This window comes from Lutra lutra, chromosome 16 (genome assembly GCF_902655055.1).
Source record: "Lutra lutra chromosome 16, mLutLut1.2, whole genome shotgun sequence".
Lineage (NCBI taxonomy): Eukaryota > Metazoa > Chordata > Mammalia > Carnivora > Mustelidae > Lutra > Lutra lutra.
In genome coordinates, this window is record NC_062293.1 from 21,658,924 (window position 1) to 21,676,779 (window position 17,856).

Genomic DNA, 17,856 nt, shown 5'->3' on the forward strand with positions numbered 1-17,856 from the left:
ATGAGATACCATCTCATAACCACCAGAAGACTAGAATCAAAGAGACAATAACAGGTTTTTTCAAGGATCCTTCATATATTGAACCATATTATATATTGTGTATGAGAATATAAAATCATGAGGCCACTTTGGGAAATAGCTTGACAGTTCTTCAAAATGTTAAACATTGGGGGCACCTGGATGGCTCAGTCAGTTAAGCATCTAACTCTTAATTTCGTCTCAGGTCATGATCTCAGGGGTCATGAGATAAAGCCCTATGCCAGGCTCTGTGCTCAGTGTGAAGTCTGCTTGAGATTTTCTCTCTCCCTCTACCACTGCCCCTCCCCTCCACCCTTAGGTGTGCTCTCCCTCATAAATAAATAAATAAATAAATAAATAAATAAATAAATAAATGAAACCATTAAACATGGAATTACCATATGACCTGGCAATTCCACTCCTAGGTATGTACCCAAGAGAAATAAAAACATTTGTCCACACAAAAATTTGTACATGACTGTTCATAGCAGCATGATTCATAAGAGCCACAAAGTAGAAACCATCCAAATGTTGAACTGATAACAGATAAACCAAATTTGGTATATCCATATGATGGAATATTAATGGGCCATGAAAAACAATGAGGCTACGAGATGTGGATTAACCTATAACAAGGATGAACCTTTAAAACAGGATGATAAGTGAAAGAAGCCAGACATAAAGGCCATATATATAAATCTATTGATGCAAAGTGTCTACAAAAGGCAAATCGATAGAGAGAGAAAGATTGGTGGTGGCGACCAGGGCCTGGGGACAGGGTTGGAGGGGAGATGGGGAGTCATTGCTAACAAATGGGAAGAGGTAATTAAAAAATCTTCTAAAATTGATGGTGGTAATGTTTGCACAACTCTGTGAATATACAAAACCATTGACTGGTACACTTTAAAAAGGTGAATTATATATATGTAAATGTGAGTTCTATCTCAATAAAGCTGTCCGAAACATTCTGATATCCCCCTTCTCCTCTACCTTCCATCATCTGTCAGTTCCTCCCACTGGCCAAATCTACCTGAGAAGCTGGAGGACAAAGTGGTTTGGGAAATGTAGTTTTCTGTGACACTGAATCCCTCGTTCACTTCTGATGCCCTGGCCCAGGGTATTCAGGCTTAAACATGTGTCCAATCAATAACTGGCCCAAATTCTCCTGCCTTGGGTTGGGATCCTTAACTGCTGGGCTACACAGGGGGCTTTTTCAATATAAATAACCTGATGATTCATGATCCTATGACCAGTGAGTGGGCTGTCACTGTCACCTTCTCATACCCCTTGGTTCTAGAAGACACCGTGGGGGCCGTGGTTGAGGTCGGATTGGAGGAAGGAGCTGGGGTAGGAGGGGCAGAGAAGAGGGTGGCTCCTCTCAGAACTTAAAAGCACTTCCTCCCCAGACAGTGGGAGCTCAAGACCCGGCACAGCCTTCCTGTGTGGTTTCAACTGCCCAGAGAGTGTCATGGACCTGGGTGAGTGAGCTTCCCCATGTGGGAAAGAGCAGCACAGGGTCATCCAGCCTGACCCTGTGGAATGGAGGTGGAGGAGGGGGATGGAAAGCACGGGGGAGCCTCCCAACTAATCAGGGTCTGTCCTGGTGGGAATCAGCCACCCTGTTCTCCCAGGCACAACAGATGCACCTTTCAGAGCTGGGGAAAGGGGTGACCACTGGCATCAGGAAAGACAGGGGGAGGTGGGCGTGGCAAGATGGTGTCTTCCTAGAACAGTAAGGACTGGAGAAGGCTGCAGGTCTGGGGTTGGTGGTGATCTGGATGGCCCCTGTCTTCATCTCCGCTTGGGGTGATGGGTGAGGCTCCCTGGGACCTGTTTCTTCAGGGGAAAAGTCCTCAGAGGGCTCCGGGCCCTCCACTCCTCGTCCTCCCTCTGCTTTCTACCTTTCTCGCCTGCTAAGCAGGGATCAGAAGCTCCGTGCTCTTAGGAGCAAAGGGAAGGTTAGGGTATGCAGTACGGGGTAGGACAAACGCAAGCAGGCTCCACATCCCTCTGGCTCGGCTCCCGCCGCGTGCAGGTTAAAGGCTGGGTGGGCAACAGGAAATGGGACAACAATGGGGCATTCAGCCTGGAGAAGTCATAGCCCACTTCACGTTTTCTGCCCTGGCCAATGACTCATCCCTTTAAAAAGCCTGTCCTCTGATCGAAACTTGGTCTTAAAGAGAGGGATTACAAAAGAAGCTCTGAGAGGGTTGTGAGGGGTATGGGGTACGTCCAGCTCCAGACACCCCATGTGTAAATCTCGGCTATGAAGTCAGACCCAGCTGAGGCTACAGAGGCCAAGTTCCTGGATGGTTCATTCTCAGCAGCAAGCGAAGCACCACGGCAGCCTCAAAGCCGCAAGAGGTTGCCTTTAAAAAGTGAAGGTTCACTGGTGCGCCCTGTGCTGTCCTCACACTCCTCCCACCACACCACAGCCTCTTGCCTTTACTCTGCCTACCCCCTCCCCTGGCCTACCCAGAACCCCAGGTGGACCCAGCAATCCTCTGTAAATTGGTTAAAGTAGCCGCCTGACCCACGACTGGAATGCCTGGCAGGTGGGACCGGGTCCTTGCATCTCCATCTCAGAGGCTTTGGGGGTATGAGCAGAAAGTTTGTGGAATGAATGAATGAATGAATGAATGACATCAACAACTCTGAGTTGATTTCAATTTTTAAAAATCTCTTCCGACATCCTCTCCTCCCAGCAGACTGTTCCCCAATCCCACTCCCCAGACCCCCGCCCCCCGCCACTTACCACAGTCACAGAACGCAGGCCATCGCCCATTGAGGACTGGTTCCTGACTCCCTGTGGGACCTCCGTGAGGGAGACCTCTATGACCTCTGTGTGTCCCCGTGGGGTGCTGGGAAAAGTTGGGAAACCTGCTCCCCTGGAGCGGGAGGGGCACTGATTGGTAGTTCTTGCCAATTTCCATAGTGTAAATTCTCCCGCCACGGTTGACTTCAAGCCTCAGACCACTTCAAGGCCTGAAATGACTGAAGAGAGAGTCAGGGAGGGCCGTGCACCCTGGTTCCACGGGCCTCTGAGAACCAACTCTGGGCCACCACTGAGGGTCTTCCCTCAGACCTGGGTTTGGGGTGCTAGCCTCACAGGCTTTGATGCGGGGAGGGAGGGCAACCTCTGGTTTGGGAGAAAGGGATGTTCTCGCCCGCTTCACTCAACTCGAGAGAGAGAGCCCCAACGGCCAAGCCTGAAATACTGGTAGGAAGTGAAGCCACTGAGGGAAGCTTTGCTCAGAACAGACTCAGGGCCGTTGGTGGGGCGGATGGGCCATGAACGATCTGTTTTTCTCTCTCCGTCTGCCCAGTAGGGAGCAAGAGGTGGGTGAAGAGGCAGAGTTTCTGTTACACAAAATGAAAACACCAAAGCTGAAGCTGGGCTGAGCTGGTCTCTTTCATGATTTGAATGAGCAGCCCCAGGCACCCTCCCACTTTTGAGAGAGGAGTCTTAAGACCTCAGAATTCTCCAAAACAGAGAAAAGAAAAAATGAGCCTGTGAGAGACTTATGTGTCATAGCTTGGTCTGAAATGGTGGCAGAGGGAAGGTAAAAGAATGCTGAGCAAAAGCCTCCTGGCCTGGGAACATGGCTGGGAAGGAAGGGAGCGCTACAGCCTCTGGGAGCTGTTGGGAAAATCTGTTCTCTTTGGTACCTTCTTCCAGTCACTTCTCATTGATGGGGGAATTCGGTCATGACCAGTCTTGTGGGGAGAGAGTCACACAGGTGCATAAGCCACTGAGACAGGGGGAGACATAGTGCTGATGGGGTCTCCGTGAGGCACGTGGAAAGCTCCAAAGAAGAGTGGTGACCATGGAACATGGGTCAGAAGAGCATTTAAGTTGGGTTTTGAAAGGCATGTCCAAGCTTTCAAACCAGACAAGGAGGAACAAGGGAGGCGGGAGGTGGCAGGGAGAGCAGACTCGATTTCCATCAGGGGCCAACAAAGCAAATGAGGGAAGGGACACAAGATGTAGTAAGTGGAGGGGAGCAGAGTGAACCAGAGGAGGCAAGCCCCACCGAAAGTCATCCAAATGGAAATCCAATGTAGCCAAGCAGAACATCCTGGGGGCTCAGCCTGTGGACTCCCCGTCAGTCAGCTCCGACAAAAGCTAACAGAAACAAGGTAGGAGCAAGTGGAAGGAGGTGTAAAGAACGTGGCCACGCCAAGGAGGAAGGTAAGAAGGGAGGCAAGAGGCACAGGAAGGACCAGTCTTCAAGATTTTGTGTGGCCTTGCTGAGGGGTTGTCCTGAAAGCAATAGGGAGCCAGTGAAGATTTTTCTTTTTCGGTCAGGTGAGTTAAGGGATGTGGGCTGCATTTCAGAAGGAACTCTGAAAGTCTGATGTCAGGACAGAGGTGGGGCCGGCTCTGAGACATTAGGGGACAGGAGCAACAGAGCTAGATGACCCACACGATGTAGGAAAGTGAGGACTCTCATCACGCTCCATGCAGGTCTCTAGACATAGAGGACTCAAGAGAAATGTAAGGTAACACAGGTAGTGAGAGTTCCAATCAAATCTCAGAGCCATCTCTTAGCAGCTGTGTGACACCGGGCAAGTGGCTTAACCTCTCTGGGCCACTGTTTTTTGGAATAGCATGAGAATCACAGGGCATCATTCACAGGATGTTATGAGGGAGAGATACAGAAAGACTAAGAGGCAGCATAAAGACGGCTTAGGAGTGTGGTTTCTGGAAACTGAAGGATTCGAAGCCCAGCTCCATTATTAGCCAACCGTGTGACTCTGGGAAATTTGCTAATCTCTTGTGCTTCAGTTTCCTCAGTCTTAGATGGGAATTATAGTAGTACTACCTACCATGATGACAGTGATCGTACATGGAACGATTTGGTGCATAATGAGAGCTCAGTGAATTTGAATTCTATCACTGGGTAAAGAAGTTGATATCATAGGGACTGCAAGGTTCCCTTAGCTGTCCTACCTTCCTGCCTGTTGTCTGAAAGGGGGGCCCCCAGGCTTCTCACCTTCTCTCCAAATTTCCTTACCCCTTCCCGGCTTCTTCCCTCCCTCTCTCTTCTGCCTCCCCTAAAAAAGTTGTGTTGGCAGGTGAGGAATTCCAGAAAGGAAAAAGTTTGGGGTGGCTTTTGGGGCCAGCTAAATGGGTACCCATGATTCCCTAGAGGGTCTGGAAAATGTGAGGATGAAAGTTAGGGATTTGGAAGAGCAACCAACCAGCAATCCCTCCACCCAGACAGGAAAGCAGTTTTCCTTGCTGGGGGCTCAGGTCGGAGTTCTAGGGAATTTTCTTCTCATTATGATTATTACTAGAAACCCAAGAACTCAGAAAATACCCAACATATAAGTCATCCACGTCTCAACCCCTAAGATTCCCAACTTCAGTGGCCTCACCCAAGCTGCTGCCCAAGGCTTGTTGCTTTATGACTCTGTAACAGACAGAAATGATCTGACTCATGGCCACTGACCAGGCTCCTGCCACACACCAGAGTTCCCCTAAATTCCCATTTGGTTACCTTTCTTGAAAACTGTTTTGGTTTCTTGAAAAGCCTGTTTTGGTTCTACGGATCCTTGTTCATCCACCATTTCCAATACACCTGGAATGAGAAATCTTGTACATACACACACATAGCCTAGTCTCAACCCCTTTCCCCTCCCCTCCACCAGGGGCAAAGGAATGGGACAGGGCCCCCAGGGAAGGGGTTGATGGAGTGAAATAGAAACAGTTCTTACTCCTTGCATCTACCCGTTGTGACTTATCAAAACTTTGAGGTTTCTCGGTTCTCACTGACAGTCAAAGTGGGCTTTCTCTAGAGTAACGAAAGATTTGTGCCTGTTTAAAGAAACCTCGAGCACTTCACACCAAGATGAGTCAGTGGAGAATGGGCGGTGCGTTGGACCCTGACAAAAGCGTGTTGAAGATAGAGATGTGGGCTTGAGGGCGGCCTCCCACGGTAATTCGACGAGGAAGGGGGATGGGAGGGGGAGCTGGGACGTTGCACAGTCCTCTATTCCTACCTAGGACTGCAGATACACAGGGGCAAGCCGGGGACAATGGGACAGTGCGTGCCTGTCCTCAGAAAGAGAAGACATAGCCAGGAAGGCAGGTGCAGGCAAACAGTGAGGGGCTTGACTGCCATACTAAGCTTCAGGGCCTTCCTCTGTAGGGCTGGAGAGAGAGGTCCTCAGGATTTAGGAGGCCTGGTGGGGGTTGGCATCAGAGCGCTGCCTTAGAAAGACGTGTCTAGCAGTAGTGTGCAATATAACTTGCTTGAGGTGGGAAAACTATGTATTTATTTTTGTGGCTTGAGGCTCTTCCTCCTTGGCCCAGGAACCCCCACCAAGCCCAGAATCCCCTGCCTTAGGCACTCCACCTGGAGCGTGCAGTAAATTGCGTGTCGTGCAGAGAGATTTCCAGCAGGTGGTGCTGTAGCCAAGGACAGCGAATCCCTGGCAATCCGCTCCCTCGTGAGAAGCAGAACCCCTTGTTTTCAGGAAGAGGGTCCCCAGATTCCAGAAGGTGCCTGAAGCGGAGTCCCAAGCATTTCTCTGTCCCTGTTGAGACTGGAGGAGTGACCGGCCTGCAAGTCCTGCCTTGGCATTCATCTGTGACATCCTCGTTACTGATTGTGCTGTGGGCCAGGCCCTGGCTGGGAGGCTGAGGGTCAGGTTCCTGGGAGGAGGCTACAAAGGTCAGAAAGCACAACTCCTGTCCTCTGGGTGCTCCCAGAGGTTAGGTGAGATAAGACTGATACATAAATTACCCCGTGCACTGTCCTCCCTGCTCAGCCCTCAGAGGAAGTAAGTTCCCACTCCAGCCCTCACCTCAGCCACAGAGCAGAACTGAGGGGCCAAGACCCCATCCTCTGTCGGCAGCTCACCAGGCCTGTGCTAACCTGGGGTCTCAACCCGCTGCTCAGACTCAAGAGAGCCTCCTGACTTCTAGAATGTACCCAGGTTCTGACCCTGCTCTGCACAGGCTGGGCAGGCTCCCCTCCCATGGCTGAGTGTCTTCCCTTTTCCCACATCTCGCGAGGCCCCAGATTAGAAACAAGTTAAAGAGCAAACATACCCAAACACACTTCAGTCAAGCAAAAAAAGTAGTTACCTCAGAGAATAGTCTCTATCGTACCATACCGTCCTAGGATTGCGTCCCCTCAGGCCACCCCGGCGCTCTCTTCCCCGGAAGAAGGAGAATTCATTCATTCATTCACTCACTCGGCATTCATTCACTCACCCGGCATTCATTCACTCACTCACTCACTCACTCGTTCATTCACTCATCAACCCACAGTTCCTGGATGCCGTCTTCATTCCGGGTCTGCACTGGGTGAAAGGGAAGAGGTCCCTGCTCCACCGACAGGCTGAGGGTGTAGGCCAAGGAAACCACAAGTTGGCCTTAATGATTTTCAGTTGAATGAGGGGTTGTGGGGAGCAGGTGGGTCCCCGAAGCACTTTCCCGTCCTTGAGATGCCAGGAAATAACCTCACTCCTCCACCTAGCCCTGTGGCATCAGCCTGTCTCCTCAGCTGGCCTCCCACAGAGGACACTCGGGCTGCAGATGGGGTTGCCCACTCACCCGGATGCAGGAAAGATGCTCCCCAATGGTTACTGGCAAGGAGCGGTGCAGGACACACACACACACACAGAGTTACCATCACCCCCCTCAAGGCCTTGCTTCCCACACAACCTGGGGTGGGAGGGGCCACTCAAACCCAGGAGTCAGGGTCAGGTGAAACTCAGCCTTGAGGGGCAGTGTGGGCCAGAGTGAGCTTTCCAACTCCAGAAGATGCTCTGAAGAGCCAGGAAGGGGGTGGGGAGCAGGGGCTGCCATGCATTCTGATCCCACTAAGAGGAGGTGAGGGCCGGCAAGGCTGGGCAGCCAGCCAGGTGCTTCAAGGCACAATCTGGTTCTGATGTTCCAGACAAACGAGGTGCCTGGGGCTTGTGGGGAAAGTTCCCAACAGTGCCCCCACCCCTCCCTGAGGCCTTCTTTCCTAACAAAGAGCTGCCCCTGCCAAGCAGTAACTTTCTCACCTTGTCTCCTGCAGGGAAACCAATGAAAAGCCTGCTGGTGGTGGCTCTCCTTGTCATTTTCCAGGTGAGATCTGCGCCCAACAAAAGCTGTTTCCTCCCCCATACCCCCTCCCCAAGCCCACCCTTTCCCACCCCCAGAGTCCTGGTGGTGGAGGAGGGGGGCACTTGCTGTAAAGAAAGAGACCCAGACACAAACCCACCCGCTGTTCCTTAAGCCGGTGGCTGCCCCTCTCCATCTGCTGAGTGACCCTACAAGCTACACATGGTCTCCAAACGTCCTGGATGCCACTTAAATTAAAACACAGGGGAAATAAGATACTACCTTCTCCCCCCGCACTTGCACCGTCCCCATTCGGGATACAGAAATGCGGGCTCCGTCTGAGTCTGTCGAGGGGAACGGCACAAAGCAACGGCTGTGAGTTTCCTGGAGTCTGTGCATGTGTGTGCACAGCCGTGCGTGCAAAACTTCATACATGAGTCGAGAGAACATGTGGTCTAGTGGCCTCATTACGATCCTATTACCCCAAAGCTGTCTCCCGCCCGCGGTATCCAGCCAAAGCCTCTTCTGGAGGCCCCAGTCCCTTCTATGAAATAAAGAGGCCCATCTGAGCCCCACTTAGTGGGGAGGGAAGAAAGCATGGGGCCCGGGACACTGGGGGTAGGGGAGTGTACATACTTTATAGGTCCCCAAACTCTGCAGGAGCCAAGTCCCCCAATTTACACTGTTCTGCTTCTCAGTCCCAGAAATGCAGACAAGAAAGCTGGCCCCACCGAGCCCTGGAGTTAGAAGAAACTGTAACTCATAGTCTACTCTCTTCCATTGGTTGGGGGTGGGAGCTCTCTGGAGGGGGAGGGGGAGGCCAAGTCCAAAGCTGGAGAGGCAGGCCTTCAAAATTTGGCTTTTCCCCAAGTCTGGAGGCCAGAGGGGCAGCTTTCCAGGAGCTCTGGCCAGAGGCAGGCCCCAAGCTGGGCACTGTTCCCAAAACCCCATCCCAGAGGCCCCCCGGAGCTTGGGCCACAGCCCATAGCCTGGCCCCCTTCCCCATCACCACTCCCTCCCCTCTTTCAGGACTTGGGAGGGGCTGTATTGCTAGAAGTGGAGAATGGAAGATTGGGGAGGGGATGAGGGACAGCTGGGGCTCATTCTTCTCTTTACTTAGGGGAATGGGGGTGGCTCAGACGGGGCAGGATGTGGTGGAGCTGTGGGCTGCAGAGGCATCATGCCTAGTGGCCCAGAGTCCGGAAGTAGTAAAGGGAGGAAAAAGAGGGCAGGTCATGCTGGTGGGGAGCACTCTTCATAAAAGCTGGGTATACCCCCCTTATGTCCGGGGACTCCAGACTTATAACCCTGGGACTTACCATGGGTTAAGGCTGAAAGCAGCCAGCCTCTTCAGGACCCCCAGGCTGCAGTCATGCCCAGATGAGGGGAAAGGGGGGTGCCGCTAACTTTTCTCAAGATAGCAGTGCCCAGAGAAAAGGCTCTTGGATATTATTTTGTCCTTGTTCTGTGACAGTGATAAATTCAGGATTTGGAAGTGAGAAAGACAGAGAGATAGGATGTGGGAAAGAGACCGGGTTCCACTCTGGCTGTGTGACCTTGAACGAAGTTCTCCAAAAGCCTCCCTTTCCTCATCTCTAAAGTTCCTCCAGCTCCACAGGTGCATGAAAACCCATCACTGTGAGCTGCCCAGAGACCAGTTCCCAGAGGAGGGGCCATGGGCTTCCCCAGGCAGCCCCGCAGCCCAGCTGCCAGCCTATAGAGGCCAGCTGTCCCTGTGCACAGGGGTGCAGGGGTGCATGCCCTCCTTCATTGATAAAATCACAGCAGGTTGCCTGATACTTCAAGCTTGCCCTACAAACGGGCTAAAAAAAAAAAAAAAAAAAAAAAGCCCTGAGCCGCTGAGCCTGGCTGATTGGGATCTGCCGGAAGAGACTGGGAGGAAGAGAGACACAGAGAGGTGGGAGAGAGGGTGGGAGCCCAGAGGGAAAGTAGGAGACAATGGAGCCCCATGCTCTTCCTAGGGATGCAGGGAGGACTCCATCACAGCTGAGGAGGCAGTAGCCTAGAAGGGCACCCTCCACCCCATCATAGCTGTACAGTTCAGTGCCCTTGGGCACATGTTGCCAGAGCCCCTGCTGCGTGCGGGGCACTGTACCTCGGGCCCTGGGATCCGTAGAATTTTGCAAGTCACTCATCACCCAGGGTCACAGCAGCTTGCCCCAAACCAGGGTTTTGAGGCTTCTTAACAGAGTATCTGCCTTCTGGCTCCAGGCCCTCCTCAACCTGAACCCCTACATGGATTTCCCCTCAAAAGCTGAAGTACTTTGCAGGCTCCCTGGAAAACTCTTTCTAGCAGATTCTAAAAGGAGGCTCAAGATGAAAGACACACGTTCCTCCTCTTCTGGAGTTTCTGGGCACCAGAACCGAGGTTAAGCACCTCACCCTAGCCATGGAGGGAGATTATAGTCGTCTCCATCTCACCGATGAGGAAACTGAGGCTCAGAGATAAAGTGTGTTTATGCAGCCCGAGGCTCATGAGACCTCAAAGCCCAGATGATTTCCAGTCCACTGTCAGGGCGCGTAATGCCGAGCCTCTCTGAGTTGGTGAGAACAGACCCTTGCTACTTACTAGAAGTGCAGAATCTCAGGTCCCAGCCTATCTGATCAGGACACGCATTCTGACAAGATCGCCAGGTAATTCATGTGCATGTTAAATTTTGGGAGGCACCAGTTTTAAGCCAGGGAACCTCCTGGCAAGTTTAGGAAAACAGATCCCAGGGGTCCGCCCCCATAGATTCCAGGTTCGTAGGTCCCAGGTGGGGCCCAAGAATTCGCAGGCTTTGTGGGTGATGCCCCTAATGGGGACGACTGCTCTGGGCAATCCCGGGGCCTCAAGGTGAGCTGAGTTGAGCTGGATCCCACTTGGCTAAGCTGGATAGCATTGCCCTGTTCCCTCCCCCGCAGGTGTGCCTGTGCCAAGATGAGGTCACAGATGATTACATCGGAGACAATACCACGGTTGACTACACTCTCTACGAGTCCGTATGCTTCAAGAAAGACGTGCGGAACTTTAAAGCCTGGTTCCTGCCACTCATGTACACCATCATTTGCTTCATGGGCCTGCTGGGCAACGGGCTGGTTGTATTGACCTACATCTACTTCAAGAGGCTCAAGACCATGACCGACACCTATCTACTCAACCTGGCCATGGCCGACATCCTCTTCCTCCTGACCCTTCCCTTCTGGGCCTACAGCGCAGCCAAGTCCTGGATCTTTGGTGTGCACGTTTGCAAGATCATCTTCGGCATCTACAAGATAAGCTTCTTCAGCGGCATGCTGCTGCTCCTTTGCATCAGCATTGACCGCTACGTGGCCATTGTCCAGGCCGTCTCGGCCCACCGCCACCGTGCCCGTGTTCTCCTCATCAGCAAGCTGTCCTGCGTGGGCATCTGGATGCTGGCCATGGTGCTGTCCACCCCAGAGCTGCTGTACAGCGGCCTCCAGAAAAGCAGCAGTGAGCAAGCCCTGCGGTGCTCCCTCATCACGGAGCACGTGGAAGACCTGATCACCATCCAGGTGGCCCAGATGGTGGTAGGCTTTCTGATCCCCCTGGGGGCCATGAGCTTCTGCTACCTCGTCATCATCCGCACCCTGCTCCAGGCCCGCAACTTCGAGCGCAACAAGGCCATCAAGGTCATCATCGCCGTGGTCGTGGTCTTCATCGCCTTCCAGCTGCCCTACAATGGAGTGGTCCTGGCCCAGACAGTGGCCAACTTCAATATCACGGGCAGCGGCAGCTGTGAGCTCAGTAAGCAGCTCAACATTGCCTATGACGTCACCTATAGCCTGGCCTGCGTCCGCTGCTGCGTCAACCCTTTCTTGTATGCCTTCATTGGTGTCAAGTTCAGGAATGACCTCTTCAAGCTCTTCAAGGACTTGGGCTGCCTGAGCCAGGAACGGCTCCGCCAGTGGTCTTCCTGCCGCCACACCCGGCGCTCCTCCATGAGCGTGGAGGCTGAGACCACCACCACCTTCTCCCCGTAGGTGGCGCTCCACTCAGACGAGAGGGACCTCTCCCAGGGCCCTGGTGCCCTGGGAACTGGACGGGCAGCAGGAGACTCGGGCTCCAAAAGCTGCAGAGGGAAAGGCAGTCCTGGCCATGAAGCTCTGTCTCGTGGGGAGAGGACATGCAGCAGCCCAGACCCCTGGCCTTAGCTACCTCCACCCAGGTTCCAAAGCATTGTGACCGATAAGCTGCGCCAAATCCTGCGACACTCCAAAACCAAGGCTGCTGTCCCCCAGACCAAGAACCAAGAGTGGAACTGAGAAAACAGTCTGCACTTGGAGTGAAGGGAGAGTTGGTGACAGGTGGACCAGAGAAGGGCGGCTGGCAAGTCCTCTGAATGAAACTCCTTCTGACCCAGGAGGACATCCTCTCTGAGAGTAGAGGGCTGAGGCAAGGTCTTCCAGAAAATAAGGCTTTGTCTCTGAGACCTGAGATGGTAGGGAGACTTCTCGGCTTGGCAGGGAAAGGGGATGCCAGCGGGTCAAAATCTCTGAATTCCTCCCTCCGTCTCTTTCTCCACTGTCATCTGAGCCACTAAGGAATGGCAGGCTCCAGACCTCCCTGAAACCACACTTGCCCAGTGCCTGCCACCTCTCATCAGACCGCTGCCCGCCCAGGCTCTCCTCAGGGAGGGGCGTGGTGTTTCCTGTGGGCCAAGCCAGCGGCCTCTGCCTGGGCCAAAACCACGCTCCCGGCCAGGACTCTGGGGCACAGATGACGTGCGGCAAGCCCTTCTCAGGTCTCAGCTCTGCTCCGAAGGAGGAGAGGGCAGGCAGAGAGGTTTGGGACCCGGACAGGGGGTAGAGGAGTGGTGACAGTACTGACTGCTGAAGGCCAGTGAGCTGCTCTTTGTTCTTAGTCACGGGGACAAAAAAACGCTCATCCTGTCCTGCTTTCAGTTCATTAAGACAGTGCAGTTTACTCACAGACAAATACAAGTTTTCCTTTGCGGAAACAACAGCTTTAAAAGAAAATGGGGGACATTTTCGGTAAATGGCAAATGGGTATGTCCCTGTTTTGCTAGCCCCTACTTCCCACCCGACCACCTCTTCTTCTCTGCTCTCCGTGGGCTTCATTTCTGAGACATGATCAGAGCCATGGGGTCTGCCAAGCTATGCTCCAAGTCCCTCCTGTGACACCATCCCAGAAGGCTGAAAGAGGGAGGGGGAGGAAAAGCACAGGGTGCCCAACTTGCAAATGCCCTTCCAGAACTCGTGGGAGAGGACCCAAGCCTGTGCCATCAGCAGTGACCCACAGACGTGGTATGAGCTGAACTTTGGAGAGAGCCAAGCTGTCCTTAAAACTTCAACGGCTGGGAGCTCTCTGTCACCTTTAGCAACATTTACTCACTGGTCAGCTCGTCCCGTCCCTGCTCGGTCTGTAACTAGAGCCCATAACCCTTTGTCAGTCCCTTCAAGCTCCCCACAATGGTTCTTAGAGGGAGGGCCGCCTCCACCCCTGGGCACCCAGACTACGACATGCTGGATTAAGGAGGCTGGGCATGGCACCCATGTGATAGGTTGCACCCTTTGCTTGGAAGCCAAGTTCATCCACGACCCACCCCTACAGACCACCGTTGCAGCAATAGCCGATGTCCAGTGACCCATCACGGAGGGGCAGGGATTGGGGAACAGCCACTGCCCACAACATAGATCCATGTCCCTGGGATCCCTGACGCCTCCCCGGAACCCTGACTCCTCCAAGCCAGAGAGGAGGTTAGCCCAAAGCTGTGATGCATGAGGAGGCGTCTGAAGGGCCCAGCACAGTGACAGCTGGGGGCCTGGCAGGGGGCGTGAGGGAGGGGATACTCGGGTAAAGGTGATAGTATACATTTTCCAGAGAGCCCGCTTTGTAACGCAGCCCATTCTCTCTGGTCCTCAGCACTTGACATTTGTCTCCTCCGCGGGCTGCACTGGGCATGACTTGTTGGCCAGCATGCCCTGGGGAAAAGGAAACTGGCCCGGGTGCGGGCAGTGGGGAGTGGTGCTTGCCACAGCAGCGCTGAGTAGTAAAACATGCAGCTACAGATGTGTGTGCATGAGTGTGGGGTGCGGGGAGCACCCCAGAGCGCCTGTGGGGTCCCCGAGAGGAGCATGGAGCCCACTGGTATGTACATCCTAATGAGGGTACAGGCAGGAAACCAATCCTCTGTTCCTGAATGGAGGAATTCAAGGGCACACTCATAAGCTGGAAGCTAGGCCAACCGCACCAACACGCCATCTCGGCTTCAGATACATTTTTCTAAAATAACTGGACATCTCCGAGTATTTACAAAGACAACAGAACCCCAGCCATGTTAATTTCCCACACTGCTCTATCTCGGCTCACAGCTGGCCTGGCCCCTGCTCCCTTGCCCAGAGCTCTCCTGGGCCTACCCTGAACTTTGGGGGACCCCTAGGAAGAAGGAACAAACTCACTGGGGAGCTCCCCCTTCCCCAGCACCCAAGGCTTCTCTCTTCCTTTCTGTCTGTCATCTGCTTCATCCAACTGCTCCCATGAACTGGTTTCATGGCCCCCACGGCTCCCCGTCCTGTCTCTTGTAGCTTTCCCCTTCTCTCCATCCCCATCCTCCCGAGCTGCACCCAGGGCCCGCCTCTGCCCTTACAGCCAGAAGCACCACACCTCAAGAATCATGGATTCACAGGACTGCAAGGGACAGCAGGGATCTGCTGGTCCACCCCAATCAGCCTCTAGATGGGGAAACTGAGGCCCAGAAGGAGGAACTGACTTGCTTAAAGAGACTTTGTAATATAAGAATACCGGATCAGCTGGCTTTGGGGGCCTGAGGGTCTGGCAGGATTATGGGAAGCGGATGGGAGAGAGCGGACCTCTGAAGCCAGGCTGACTGGGAACCTCATCTCTGTTGCTTCCCAGCTGTGTGACCTTCAGCTGTTGCTCAACTGCTCTGAGGCTCGGATTTCTCAATTGCAAGATGGAGAGGATTTGGCAAACACGTCGCACAGCGCCTGGAATGTGGAACGTGGTGATGAGGAGCAGGGGTTCTGCGGCCAGACTGCCTGGTTTGAATCTCAGCTAAGCTCCTCGGGCTCCTTACTTAGTCTGTTTCGGTTTCCTAGTCTGTGTGATGGGGAAAATCATAGCACCTACCTCCTAGGACTGTTGTAAGGAGCAAGTAAATTCACTGATGTCAAATGCTTAGAAATCCTTCTGGAAGTGTTGTTGATAATCATTAAGAAATGTTTAATACATGGTAGCTAAAAAAAAAAAAAAAAGTTTCCACAAGTTTCCACCAGGAAACCAAATTCAATTCCTTAGCCCCATTTCCATCCCCCCACAACTTATAAATCAAGCTGGAGGACACCCTGAAGATGAGTCAGTCTGCCCTTCCCCCCAACTGGACGGGTAAGCCAACGGAGGCTCAGAGAGCTAAATTACTCACCTGAGGTTTCTTAGGAGCTCTTGGCTGCGCTAGAACTTGAGCCCAGGTTCCCGAGCTCCAGCCAGAGGTCTTCCTGCAGATCTCCTGCACTCGCCTGCACTCCCCTACACATCCACCCCAGCCTACGCCATCCATGTCCCAGACCATGCAGCTCCGCTCTGGCAAGCACTGTCCCTCCTGTCCTGTGGCCAGGCCCTTAAGGAGCAGCTCCCCTCACCCCCATGAATAGTCCCTGTCCTTGGCCCTGAGTCAGGAGAATGAGGTACAAAGAAAAGAAATGTGGCAGCTGGTCCAAGGGAATTCAGGCAACTGATCTTTTTAAAGAAAGGATCCTCTCTGAGAGTCAGATTTATTTCTGTACTGAAGGTAAATAGTTGGAGGGAGAAGAAACAGGCCTTTGGGGGCAAGGGTGGGAGTCGAGGCAAATGAGATGGGGAGTGGAGGGGAGCAGAAGGAGGGGGAAAGTTGGGGCAGGGGTGCATTCTAGGGGCAACCCAGCTAGGGGCCCGACTTGAAGAGTATTGTCAGTGGGTGGAACCAGTCAGGTGGGTAGAAAGGGGCTATATTAGTCTTAGAGACAGGGGGGCTCATGGCCCTCTTGGTCAGGAGGGGGTTAGAAATGGTCCAGTTTCCCTGATCTGAGCCCCTAGAAAAACCCCAGGGAGTAAAAGAGGGGGTTCTTCTCCCTGAGCTCAAAAGAACAACCTGGCGAGCCCTCCTGGCCTCCTCTCTGTGAGAGCAGATGTGTGAGAGGCCCTGCAGGGAGTAGACCTCTCATCACACATACACACATGCACGCGCACGCGCGCACACACACACACGTGCATGTGCACACACCACGCCCCAGCTCTGTCGTTTGTCTTTTCAGGGGCCTAGAAAGAGACACAGACAAGGGGTCTGCTGCAGAAAAGGCTACACAGCCCCTTGCTCGGCCAAAGCAGCTCTAGTCTAACACATCTTAACTGACCTCCTCCTAAATCAGAAATGGGGACCCATGAATGCTCCCACAGATTTGTGTGTGTGTGTGTGTGTGTGTGTGTGTGCGCGCGCGTGCGCACATGCGCACACACGCACTTGCACGTGTACATGGCCCAGTTCAGACTGTTCTTCCTCCCGCCTTCTCTGGGAGGATGGAGATTACTTTATTTTTGTCTCTTGTTGCCTAACCCCAGGGAGTTCACTCACTGGGTTCCTCCATGTGTCATAGTAACCACCGCACAGGGCGGCTCTGGGTTCTCGTCTCCGTGTAAACAAACACAGGACTGCACGAGCAGGCCTTGCCGGGTTCTGGCCCTCTCCACTCCCTCCTGGGGTGCTAGGTCTCGAGGTCAGACATCCGTCCCCTTAGCTGGAGGGCTGGGGAAGAAACACATCTTGCCCCCAACCCCTCTCATGCCTGGGTCAGAGCCTGCTCAGGGCCGCAGAGTTCATGTTTATTCCAAGTAAAGAGCTGACATTGGTAAGTTCCACGGATACCACAGATGAAATGTCCCAAATCCTTTCCCAGCATTTAAAAGGAGGCCTGGAACTGCACGCACATTTATCTTTTCTGGTTTGTGCAAACAGTACTCGAGTAACGGAAACAGGAGCACAGTCGCATGCGAAGGCCAAGTGCTGCATTCTTCCCAGACCCAGGAGGTGTTTTCTGTGGCTGAGCCAGGGGCCAGGGGTCACCCACGGTGGCACCAGCTGTCTCTTGCCCAGAAGCTTGGGCTTCGTCCCCGGTAGCTAACTCCCTGGACATTGCCATTTGGTCTGCACTAACACCTCTTTCCGCCACCTGCCTTCAGGGACACTCAGCTGCCAAGGCATGTGGCAGGCCACCTCGGGCCTTGGGAGTCCAGGGAAAGGGAGCAGGAAGAACAGTGGGAAGCTCTGAGCCCTCAGGGGTTCAGGGAGTCACCCGTCTGCCTTTACCTTCATCTTCAGATCAGGACACAGGTCTTGACACACCTGGAAGCCTTCAGTCCCTGTCAAAGGCAGAACTTGGATTTTTGTCCAAGAGCTACACCTGCTCTGCCTTCTTCTCAGTTACCCCACCCCCAGCCACGTCTCCCTACCCCCTAACTCAGGGAGACTGTGGACTGCCAGGAGCTGGTGAGACTTCATTTCTGGGAGCATCCGAGGCTGGGTGACACCAGGGCGGGGGTCTGTCGAAGAAGGGACTGCAGGAATCACAGAGCCTCAGGTGTAGAAAAGACCTTGCCTAGCAGGGGAGTCAGGCTCTTATTTACTGAGTGCCTGCAATGTGCCAGGGACGGTGCTGGATATGGCACCTGCCGCTGAGTTCTCGGGACAACAGGTGAAGACGTTGAGGTTTATAGGAAGTTTGTGTGACTTCCCTGA

At 53.4% G+C, this 17,856-nt stretch overlaps 1 protein-coding gene across 1 annotated transcript; it reads left to right on the forward strand.

The window, feature by feature from the left end:
* Positions 1–1,444: 1,444 nt before the first annotated feature.
* Positions 1,445–15,379, forward strand: CCR7 (C-C motif chemokine receptor 7). Its single transcript, XM_047708584.1, has 3 exons — positions 1,445–1,496; positions 8,058–8,107; positions 11,009–15,379. The coding sequence occupies exons 1-3, from the start codon at positions 1,487–1,489 to the stop codon at positions 12,086–12,088; spliced, it is 1,140 nt and encodes a 379-aa protein (XP_047564540.1). The 5' UTR covers positions 1,445–1,486; the 3' UTR covers positions 12,089–15,379.
* Positions 15,380–17,856: the final 2,477 nt, after the last annotated feature.